Here is a 12152-nt window from a genome sequence, read left to right on the forward strand (position 1 = left end):
TTCACAAAAGAACTGGCTTCAGTGCCAGTATTTAATAATTACCCTGCTCTGGAAAGGCACAAAACACTGTTGCAGTTGTTCAGCTGTGCTGAAAAATTCTGTCCTTTTAAGACCTGTTACGATAATAAACTGTTAGTTTTAGTTTATAGCTCCAATAAATCACTCAGTGAATAGCTGTTTTGTTAGGAAGTTAAATTGGCCTTGGCTTCATTTCAGGATGTATGAGTAACAACAAGCAGGGCATTAACTACCGGTCATGATCAATGATGAAGAGTTTTGTTTGTGGCTGATACACCGGCAGGAATCGCCCAGTGCTCCTCCTTGGCTTAAAAATAAAATGCAGCAGGTTAAGCAATGCTCTGTGGCTTATCAATGAGAGCTTGTGAGGAAGCCTGAGCTCCTGGTGCTACTTTTTCCACCACACATCACTTCTGCCCTCATAAGGACACACATTCATTTGCTCCCACACTTTTCAAGCCTTTCTCCATTTTATAAACATTCCTAGAGAACACTCATCTCTGTACAATCTGTGCACTTCCACAAACATGAATGAATTCAGGCTTTCATGGCAGCACTCCTAATAAGGTAAGGAAAGAGCACTATTTACAATTCCACGACAAGGAAAGACAATTCAGGGTGAGGAAAGGTGATCCTGAGAAGTGCCTACTGACTTCAGAAACCTGGAAGAAATGGGAAGACCTGAGCAAATGTCCTTCCCTCACACAGCTCCAGGGCTCTGTGGGTAATCAATGCTCTGAGTGGCCTGGCTAGAAAATACCTGCTCTCTGCTCTCTCCCCTTAGCTTGTCTTTTTTCCATTCATTTTAATCACATGCCAAGTTCGGGGTGGTTTGGGGTTTTTTTAGGTTGGTTTTTTTTGGTTTGTTTTTTTTTCTCATTTGAGAGAAGGGGTGTCTCTGTTCTGTGTTTTGAATAGAAACACTGACCCTACAAATTCAGGCTTAAAGCTGTACTTCAGGTTTCCTAAACTTGCTCAGAGTCCAGCAGAACAGTAGGACATCTATCAGAGCTCAAAGGGAAACCTGCCCCAGGCAGGAATCAAACCCACAACTTATGTGCAAATGCTGCATTTGAGAACTTATCCCATCAGATCTCTCTTGACAACTTTGCCATCTGCATCTTACTTGTCTTGAAACCACATGTTGTGAAAATTGCCAAGCTCCCTGAGGAATACAACTGAGTTAATCTAAATCTTCTGGGGTTATTTAGCAAAGTGCCTAATTTTTGAAAATTTGCATTGCGGAAGTAAACTTAAAGAAACCTCCTCAGACATCACTGAGATCCTCAATCTGGGCCAAAGGAGAACTTTTCCATTAAATCTGAACCATTTGAGTCAAGTATTTCCTTCTGACTTTCCTGAGAGGTGGCAACAACAGAAAGAAAAAAGTCTACCTAGCTACCAACATTGCACCAGGGTGCTCAAAGCCAGCTGAAAAAAGCTGTGACTTCTGAGACACCAAACACTTCAGGCTTTGATTGATCCTCTGTGCATCTGAGAAAAGAGGTCAGTACACCCACATACAGATTTTGCTATTTACAGTCTAACAAGTACTCAATATTCAATGCAAATATTAGAATTACTCCATGCCATGTGCAAGTTTCAATGCTTCAAACTCACGACTATTTCTGTTTCTTCACATGACTACATCAAATTAAGATTTTCACAGTGGTACAAGTGTCCAGACAGTTCAATCCATAAACATATTCCTTGTAAACTGCTCCCAGTTCCTCCTCCTCTTCCACCTAGGAATGTTTCCCTCATCCAGCCCCACTGCAGCACAGAGCTGGGGTAGTGAGGAAAGCTGTTTAGAAGCTCACAGCAGTCACAGGGGCCCAATTTAGCATAACAAATAAGAGTTAGTGTTAGATTCAATTATAGTAACATTAATAATAGGGGCATTATTTCAACCCAGAAATCATCCCACCGAACTCCGTAGGACTGTGCATAAAATTAGGATGAACCTTCTCTTAAAAAGAAGCCCAACAAAATTAACAAGCAAAATTAAAAAGCAAAAATCCACAAGAAACGCCTCTAACAAAGTCAAACTTCTTCAGATATTTGCTTAAAGAAAACAAGTACAGAAGTTTGCGAGCTTCACTTCTCAAAATTAGAAACTGCATGTTCCCACCTGCCATGTGGGAAATACCCAGTCAAAACCAGATCTGAAGATTTGCAAATAATGACATTAAATCACAATTCCACTGGCTGGCTTTGCTCTTTTTTTTTCAGAAACTTGATTGTTTTTTCTCCAAATGAACAAAAGAACCAATTGCCTCTAGTAGACTTCATTTCTGCAGCCACTGTCTTTGTTTATCTTCAATGCCCATTAAAAACCTGGTCTTGAGTCTCATGCAGCTGTTTTAAAGGGGGAAAAAAAGTGGAAGCTTTTCTGATGCAAAAACAAGAAGAAAAAGGGGGGTGGGGGGGAAGAGAGGGGCCCACAGGGAACCAGGATTAACAGTTACAAAGACATTTAAAGGCTCTTCCCCTCTTTTCAGCACATTAGCCTTTGAGCGTTTGCTCCTATAGACAAACCCGTAGTATCTCAGGGGCTGAGAAGGTGAACCTCATAAAGGAGGTCATGATCCACCAATTCACCATTTTCTTAAGAATGATGCCTTGACTTTATAAGGAAAATCACCAACAAGTGATGCAAATTGATTCTGAAGCGGCATCCTTTAAGTTATTGTGTTCGAGCAGGTCACACATTGAGGTCACATGGGATGGTTTCGCATTCGAAGGATTTATGTCTTCATTCTATGATTTTCAGGGCAAGCAGGTTAGCAGGAAAAATAGCCCCATTTTCCCCCCATTTGATAAATTCATTTCTTCTTCTTGGATTTTCACAAAATTGTAAAAAAAAAACCCAAGCAAACAACAGTTGTGCAACACAACTATTAATTATAACGACTGCAAAGGCAGGCAGCACTTTGCTTCTCCTGTTAGATGCCCCTCTCATACTTTTATAATGCCAATATCATGCCACATACAAAGCTTTGAGACGTGGTTCATAATTTTGGATGAAATGCTATCAGCTGAGGGGACAAAACTGCTGGATGCTGAGCAACAAAATGCGCTGACACCTCCCACATGAGATGAAGCTGCTCATCATTTCCATCCTGTGCTCTTCTCTGAGGTGACAGCTCTTTGGGGAAACCCACTTGCAACTACTGTGGAGCAAGGATATTTGTACTCCTTTTTTTGCATCCATTTCAGGAAATGGTAATTCTCAGTGCCTCCTTCCAATGCTGAAAGTATTGGTATGACCAACACAAAAAGAAAAAGAAAAAAAGACACACCAAAAAAATTAAAAAAAAAAAAAAACAAAAACCATTAAAATAAAAATATAGAACAGGCAAGGTGTGCTTTTGACACCATGGGATGTGATCAAAATATGACAGAGTTTTAAGCAGTGGAAGAGCAGCAAAATTGCTTATTGTTTGAACTTATTTTCTTTCAATACAGAGGTTTCTGGTAAATCACTTTCTGAAAAGGAACTGGTAGTATTTAAAGAGTTGGTCTTTGGCTGTTAAATCTCTCCCAAGTCAAGCTCATACTGGAGAAGGAACACTTGCAGCCAGGCTAGTGAGAGAGACTGCATTCTCCCCAAGACAAATCCCCTCTCAAGGCAGCATGTAGCATTTCCAGATGCTCAGAGGGGTCACACACAGACTTGATGCGCTGACATTCCAGAATGGATCTTTGTTTCCTTAAGACCTACTTCAAGGCAGAAAAATCATGCTTCTGCTAGGAGAATACAGTTCTCTGGGAAGGCTGATGAAAGCTCCATTTTGCTCTATGCCTTCCATGGGATATCCATGGTTATGGACCTGTCACTGGTTGTCCTTGGAAGCCACACTCAGGACTTCATGGCATTAACCAACATGAGTCAGTGCTGAATGGGCTCATCACAGATACAGAACTCACACATAACAAGGTGGAAAAATGCAACACTTGAGCCTCTGAAGCATCAGAAAATCCCAAACAGAACTGTACAATAAACAGCAAAGTTGAAATAAACCACACTATCCCTTGCAATCAGCAGTGAATTCCCTTTTACCACCAGTAGCTGTTTAAAGAACAGCAGACACACAAGTGTGAGCATCCAGCATGTTAACAATGATAAAATACCCTGGAAACCACAAGCAATTTGTTCCTGGTGTCTTTCTAAAGCTGTTCTTCTGCACTGTGCCCCACTCAAGACCATAGGAGTTAGGACAGGAAAATCAGGGATAGGACTACCTCATCAGAGGTGTGAAACCAAATGAAATTTATCTTGCTGCTGTAATTGCAGCACCCAGCACAAAAATTGTCAGAGCAGGAGCTGGACTCTTCCTCTGACGCTGCTCAAGAATGTTTCAGACAGTGCTGTGCCAGGGGAATTCTACAGGAGGATCAAAACTGTATCTAACCTAGCCATAATCCAAAACAGTGAAGAAAGCAGTGAAAAAAAACCTGCATTTTACTCAGTAACTGCACCAAAGAAGACTTGTAAGTCCCTTTGACTTGCTTTGTTCCCTCACTGCTTCCTACTCCTCTGGCCAGACTGAGCACAAGTCCTTTGCTGTGAGAGGCCACATCCACCACCTGCCCTGAGTCCATCTGCTGACCAGTGTCTCCTGCTGTGGAGCCACTTTCTCCCCAGAACCACCAGCATGCCTAGGTAAGCACACCCCCAATCCCATCCAGGAGCAGCTCTGCAAAACAATCCCATCAAAACAAAGGAACAACCACCAAAAGTCCCTCTCTCCCACACAGATCCCTGAACTAGCTTCTTGCCTTTCTTCACACTGTTCCCACTCTATTCTCCTCTCCCCAGCCTTTTTCTTAGCTCCTTCTGCCTGGCAGCCCAAGCAGCAGCCCCCCAGTCCCACCTTAGCCATTCACCCTGGGACAATCAGCTTTTTCCAGGGAAATGAGGCGTTGGTAACAACTCTGCACTTTTATGTCCTCTCAGCAACTGGGAGCTGGCTGCCCAGCTCCCAGCAGCCTGACAAGTGCTGTAGGGAGGTGTCAAAGGTGCCAATTTTCTGTACATTTAATGAAAATAGGCAGGGGGACAAGCGCAAGGAGAGAACCCTCAACATGGGTGTAAGGGAAAGGCTGCAGTGTGAGTTTCACCTCCTGTTAGATCCCAGGGAATCTCCACAGGGATTTGGTCTGAGTAACTCAGCTGAAGAAAGGCAGGCTCATTGAGGCATTGCACCTTGCTAGGCACAGGCAGACCTTGAGGCAGGAGGCACACGGGGTCATTCCAGCGCTCACAGCAGCGCTGTCAGGGCGCCCAGAACCAGCTATGGCACCAATTCAGCCACAGAAGGGGCCTGACTCCTGCAAATTGTCCTTCAAACATTTGTCTTCCTATGCACAGTGGCTCTGTTTTAACCATGGGCAGGCTGCTTGTGCTCACCCCACCAAAGAGCTTTCTGACAGGCATTGCCCAAAATGTTCTTTTCTCTCTGAACCAGCACAGAAATGCCACGTATGCTTCTCATTCGTGCTGTGACATTAAACTGATTCTGCAGCTATCTAAAAAAAATTGTGGGTTTTTTCTGTTCCAATTTCTAATCGTAATTCACATTGCCTTCTCCACCTGCAACATTTTTAGCTTACTCATGGCTGGTTTTTCCAGATGAAATCACAAATATCTTCAGAGTCATACTGTGCTCTGTACAATTGGAATGACAGATTTTTTCAAAGCCTTCCTCTAGCATCCAACAAAATAGCTTGAAAATATCCTTGTAAACTCATCTTGGTGAACTTTCCAAAATTTTTCAGATTTATTGCAATGTTCCAAGGGAAAAAAAAAAAAAGAACTCTCAGAGCTTTTTCTGAGATTTCCTGAGTAATTCCCTGCTTGCTTGCACAGATGTTTTAAACAATTTGTCTGTTCTATGAACCCAAGTTTTTCTAGAGTTAGCAAAACTGGATTGGAAAATCTATTCTTAGGCCAAATGCTGCTGCTGGAAGACATACTAATTCACTGTGACAAGCATTTTAAAGGCTTGCTGATTCACAATCCACCTACACACTGCCCACCCCGTGCAGCCTGAATTAGCTGTCACGGTTGTTAGACCTCTGTTCAGAGGTAACATCTGACCCCTCTCCTTACCTTTTGTGCTTTGGAAGCACTTACTACGGGCTGCATTAGGGTGGTGCCCTCCAGAGCCGTGATAATTAAGACTTTTCTCAGTGACAGCCTGTAAAATCTCCATGGATTTATAACTCTGTCATGAACATTCTCTGAGCTTAATCAGCAAAGTGAGTGTGGCTGTATCAAATTCTGAGCAGCCTTTTCCTTGGGACGAGGGAGAGATGAGCTGCACACAAGCTCAGGAGCACAGCATTACTAAATTATCACTAAAGCATACTAAATGTAGTCTTTAAAGTAACATTGGTGATGTCAAGGCCATTGGTGCCTGATGCTATTCCCAGGATTTGCTCCTTCGAGCTTATTGCAGGCGGTGCATCAGCTGTAGTGCAGCGCAGTGAGCCCTTGCTCTACTCTGTAACACTTCAACAACAAATTCACAGGGAGAATTCCAGCAGCTCTAGCAGCACCCCCACTTTTGCACACCCAGCCCTGCTCTCTCCTGGAGCGGTGAATCCCGATCCCTCCGAGCTCAGAGCCGAGCCAAGCTGTGGAACACACCAGGAGCTCCGGATCCCCGCCTCGCTCCCCACTCACCACATCTGAGCCCCGGGTGCGGCTGTCCCCCAGCACAGCTCTGCTGGGGCTCTGGGGGCCTGGCAGCCTTCCTGGCCACCTCGTGGTCGGAGCCCGAGAGGCGGATGCGGAGCTGGTCCCTGCTGACCGTCTTGCGCAGGGTGCGGATGGTTTTCCGGAACCGCTTCTCCGTCTTCTTGCGGGCACAGCGCACGTCGCACGTGTCTGAAAAGCAGCGGGGCGACAGCTGCCCTGAGCCACCGGGCACAAATCCCACCCAATTCCGACCAGCAACCAACTCAAATCGCTGAGAAAGCGACTTCTGGGAACAAGTCTGAAATCCTCAAGGAGAAATACACCGGGCAGCTCTTTGATCTTTGGAGCTATCCCCTTCCCTCACTCTTTCTGAAGCAGTAAAATAATGTCCAAAACAGGAGATACTTTTTATCATCATTTTGCATACAGGCAGAAGTGAAAAATACAGAAATTAAGGAGCAAATGGCAAGAAGCTTCAAAGCGCACCTGGAATTATTTCCCAACCAACCTGTCACCTCCTTCCGGCTCATTTCAAGCTCAAAGTCCGCGGTGATGAAAATCTCTCTAGTTGCTGCCAGTCTACTGAGGGCTCCAGGAGCTTTCTTGCCAGAGCTGCATGTTAGGTTTACATAGTGGAAGCTCTCCATTACTGAATTTTGTCTCTCTGTATGAACAGAATCAAAGGAAGCAAAAGCTTGGCCAGGTCTGTTATTGAACGTTCAGCGGTGCTCAGCACGTGGATCACCACGAAAGTTAAAGAGGAGCCAGCCGTCAGGGCCAGTGAAGAGCAGTTTGGCCAGTGTCTCACCTGGTGCACCCTCACACAGAGTCATGGCCATTCTCATGGCTAAAATGAGGAAATAAGGTTTAGGCAAAGGGAACACCCAGAATAAGCTCTGGTTCTGGAGCACGTAACTTGTCACTGGGCATTCAGCACAGTTCCTCACTGTTACTCTGCCAGGGACAAACAATCAGACACATTGATTCATCATAGTGTTTAATGACTCCTTTCCCCCTTTTTTTCTTTTATTTTTTAAAGTACTCCTCCTCATTTGCTGCTGACTTTGTAAATTCCCAGGCTATTCTTCCTGCTTTGGGGCAGATGGAAGAGCTGATCTCACTGCATCCATCTGGGGCTGCTGAAGTATGAAAGGAAGACAAGAGACAAGAGGAACCCTATGACAACAGAGTCAGCATAAAGGTCAGGATATTTTTCAATGATGCACCAGACAGTAAGGAGCAGGTGAGAAAGGAAAGAAGAGAAAGATAAAAAGAGGAAGAAAAGGAAGGAATCTAATTTTTTAAAAGGATGGTTAATTTTACTGAGAATTTATCAGCAGTATTACAAACAAAAAAATGATAAGGGCTTTCCTAGCAAGACTGTGAGGATGCCACAAGGAAATCCTGGGATCTGAAATAGCTGTTGCAAGAGTCATGGCCTAGCAGGAAGAAGAGAAGAGCATAAAATCTTCAGTCCTCTATGCTTTGCTTGTGGTGTACTTCATATCTGGAAAGCACTTAACCCCTGAGCTACGGCTCTAACCTGCTTACCTGCATTATTGTATTCATACCTGGTAATATCTGCTCCAGACCTTCTTGAAACATCTCAGTCTTTTTCAAACTACATTTTCCTTCATTTAATTTAAAGGTTACGCTTATCTTGATGGCTGAAGCATCTTCAGGAAGAAACAATGAAACACATTATTTTAAAAAAAGGAGTAGAAAATTGAGATAGCCCTAATGTCACACCACAGTGATGGCAATAAAAAATATGCTGCTATGAAGTGATCATCACAGAAAACCTAATGAGATAACCCTCCTGCTGTGAAGCTGGTTCACAACTGGAATTAGAATGAAATGTAGTACATTTTATTAGGGGGTAAAAAAAAAGAGAAACAAAGAAAGGAGATCAAGACCAGATCTACCATTGGGTGAATTAAATAAGGGTGAGCTGAAATCAGAGGAGATACTTCAAATCATTTCAGAAAGTAGTTTATGCCTTCTAAACATTACTGTCCAACAGCTCAACCTAGAGACATTGTGTGTTGCCAACACTGTCCAGGTTTGGATGAATAAAAGGAGACAAAACTCCTGGCCTAAGTGTTTATTTCACTACTCATCTTTATTTTTAAGTGTCACTTTGAATGGTGCTGATGAAGCAGCATAAGGGGAATTTTCTGCAGCAATCATGAACTACAATCACAAGGAAGAAAAAAAGTGATAGATTATGGGGGGGGGGGGGGGGGAAGTCAAGAGAAATACCTTTGTTTTACAGTTATCATTGAAAATAAATCAAACTATGTAACAGTAAATGTGGTGATTACCCAGCCAGCTGGAAGCATTTGCATTTTGCTGCTTTTTCTTAAGCTGAGAGGACCTGCCACAGGTGAGGGTGTAGGCATCCTGTGTTCCTAACAGACAGACAGACAGTAAAGACACAGGCACAGTGCACACGCTGAGTACTCCTGTAGCATAAAACACATTTTAAATTCATTGACTGGCATCAATGCACAACGTTGTTCATAAAACACTCCACTTTAGAGCTTGTCTCTTCCTAAACCTTTCAAAGGCTTCAGGAAGAGAAAGAGCATCAGTGCCACAAGCACCACTGAGTCCTGTGGGATGGAGGGGCTGTGTGGGCACAATCCCAGACCCCACGCAGGGCTGGAATGCCTTTGCCCCATTCACCAGTGCCTCTCAGGGCCAATTAAGGAATGGCCCAGGGAGCACAGAGAATTCTTCCCTGCCCTCCCCAGCTTCAAAAAGAAACTTGTTGTGAGAAGGGAATCTGAGGGTAGGGTGGTTATAAAAGACAAGGAAAGAGGGGCTTTCCTGGACACTGCCAGGGATATAGCCCTTTATTATCTGCAGTGAAAGAGGAAGGATCTCTGTTTATTGACTGCTTCTTGGGGCTTTCTTGGCAGTGGGGAGGCTTGGCCACCCTTACACTCTGTACAGAATCACGGGCTCAGGTCTGTTAGCTCTGCCTTACCAGAGAACACCTGGACATCTGGAGAGCAGCTCAAAAAGCATCTGTCATTCCCTCCGCTCTTCGTGCAGTGCAGCAGCACCTTGGGTGACACATTATCAGACAAGGGATCTTTTGTCTCTGAATAGGATGAAACAAACACTCACAGAATTAAAACATCTACCTTCACCCTACCAATAAATCAGCATGCAGCTGCTTTTGTAGCCAGTACCTGAGAGCACCCATGCAATTAATATGCTGTTTAGACAGAAAATTCAAGCCAAATAAAATCACTGGAAGATCACACCACAAAAGTAACTTCCTTTGTCATGAGCAAGCCTTCTCATGCAGAGGAACAAAAGGAAATAGAAGAAGGAGCTAGATAAAAGCACAGGAAAGAAAGCATCAAAATCCCTCAAAGTATCTCCTGTTTTTGGGGTTGGTTTGCTGTTTGTTTTCATGAGTTTCAACATCACTACCATCATGCCTTGCTAAAAATCAAAGCAGAATACCAGGAACAATGACTCATACCACTTAACTGGACAGACCATCAAATTTGACTGTAACCACATGGCCCACCAGACACATCAGGAGCAGAATTGTAGTTATCAGACACCTTACCAACACAGTCCTTTTTATTCCAGTGTAGCTTGTAGTTAGGCTGACACAGGCACTCATAATCTCCCGGCGTGTTCACACACAGCTGCTGGCAGCCACCATTGTTGATGCTACATTCATTAATATCTGCAAAGGAAAGGTCAAGGCACTTTTAAAAAGTTGCTCCTCCCAAAGTTATGTACTGGGTATATGTGGATACAAACACTGCTCAATAGGGTCTTGAAGAGACTTCAGGGATGCTACCTGGATGCCCACATTGAAACAGGTTTTCTTCATGGAAATCCCTTGATAAATGTCAAAGCAGACCGAATCCTGGTGGCTCATAATTAAACAATATCCAGCCTCAGCAATATGATAACAAATCAAGTCTAAGAAAAGCAGATCAAGTCGAATCTGTGTTGCACTGTGTCTGGTTAATTAATAATGGTAATTTTAAATAAAAACAGAGAACAGGGCAGGATTCACACTGACCAGTGCTCCAAAGTGCTCTGATAGATGCAACTACCATGGAACACTTTGGCTCTGTGGGAAAACACCACCTTTGTGTCCCCCTGGTCTCTTTTGGCCAGTTGTCCAATTTTGGAGCCTCGTCCTGCCCGGGAAATGGCAAGAGGAGGAGAAATTACTGACAACATGCTGCCTCTGGTGCACCCTTGCATGCTGCAGCAGGATGCACCAGTCAGCAGTGCTGCATGCAGGGGTCAGCACTGGGGCCAACACTATTTATCCTCCTCATTGAACCTGCATGGTGGGACAAGAGCTCACCCACAGCAAGGTCACAGAGGAGACAAAACTGGGAGGAGTGGCTGATGCACCAGATGGTTGTGCCACTATTCAGGGGGACCTGGACTGCCTGGAGAAATGGGTCAATAGGGATCTCATGAATTTCAACAAAGGGAAATGCAAAGGTCTCTGTCTTTGCTGCTCACATCCACCCCGAGGAGGGCTTCCCTTCCCTCCCAGAGCTTTATGGCAATTGTACATAAACCCAGAAAGCTGCCATCAGGAAACCTATTGAAAGTCCCACCAAGTTTGTGCATCTGAGAGTGCCTACTTCCACACACACTCATCTCAGTGCTAGTAAGTTCTTGTCACTGCTGTCCCCAGACTAGACACCCTCTAAGTGACAATTTGTTAGAAAACACTGTGAAACACATTACAAAACCAGTCTGATTTGGGGGGAAAATATGCTTTTAACAGAACTGAGACAGCAGAGGAATAATGGAGAAAGAAGGCAACACCTTAAACTGGTACTGCTGCCTTAAATACCACAAAATCAGCCCAAATCTTTGGTTTTCATTGACCTTTTCTTAGGATTCCAACCCCTTTATCACCAACACTTACTGACTTCTCCCACAGAGGTCAGAAAATGTATTCTCAGTGTCCTATCAGCTCTGACCAGCCTGTGATTGCCAGTCAATGAGGGATTTACTGGGTAGGAGGGTTAATTAACATCCTCTGCACAGGGGTATGACAAGAAAAGGCCAATTAGCAGCCACAAGCAAAATTACAGCTCCTTTTCCTCACTGGTAGCCAAAAGAAATTGAATTAACGCAGAGAAATTAATCAGAAGTTGTCTCTTACTAAGTAGAGCACATCACAGTGTTATTCCTTATCCAGGTAAGTTCCCATGTTCATCAGGATAGAACAGTGATGTCGTAACTCTGTAATCTTATTTGCAGAATATCTAGAGGCAGAGGGTAGAACAGACAGGCACACAGGGATTTCTGAATTGTTATCTCCAACTGTGCTCATTCTGCCTCAGAAATAAACAGGTCTTACTCAGAATTTAGTAAACTTTGTACTCAGTAAGGTCTTGCCTAAAGCTTATATAAAACAAGC

At 43.9% G+C, this 12152-nt stretch overlaps 1 protein-coding gene across 1 annotated transcript in view; it reads right to left on the reverse strand.

Moving 5' to 3' along the window:
* The window catches only part of SCUBE2 (signal peptide, CUB domain and EGF like domain containing 2), a 35928-nt gene that overhangs the window by 5734 nt on the left and 18042 nt on the right, over positions 1–12152 (reverse strand). Inside the window, exons 11-16 of the mRNA XM_084207770.1 lie at positions 10314–10436; positions 9717–9833; positions 9049–9135; positions 8296–8400; positions 7233–7388; positions 6710–6913 (exon numbers count right to left, since the gene is read on the reverse strand). Coding sequence (XP_084063896.1) covers positions 6710–6913; positions 7233–7388; positions 8296–8400; positions 9049–9135; positions 9717–9833; positions 10314–10436 — 792 coding nt within the window. The remainder of the gene's footprint in view (positions 1–6709; positions 6914–7232; positions 7389–8295; positions 8401–9048; positions 9136–9716; positions 9834–10313; positions 10437–12152) is intronic.

This window comes from Fringilla coelebs (genome assembly GCF_963513975.1).
Source record: "Fringilla coelebs genome assembly, chromosome: 6".
NCBI lineage: Eukaryota > Metazoa > Chordata > Aves > Passeriformes > Fringillidae > Fringilla > Fringilla coelebs.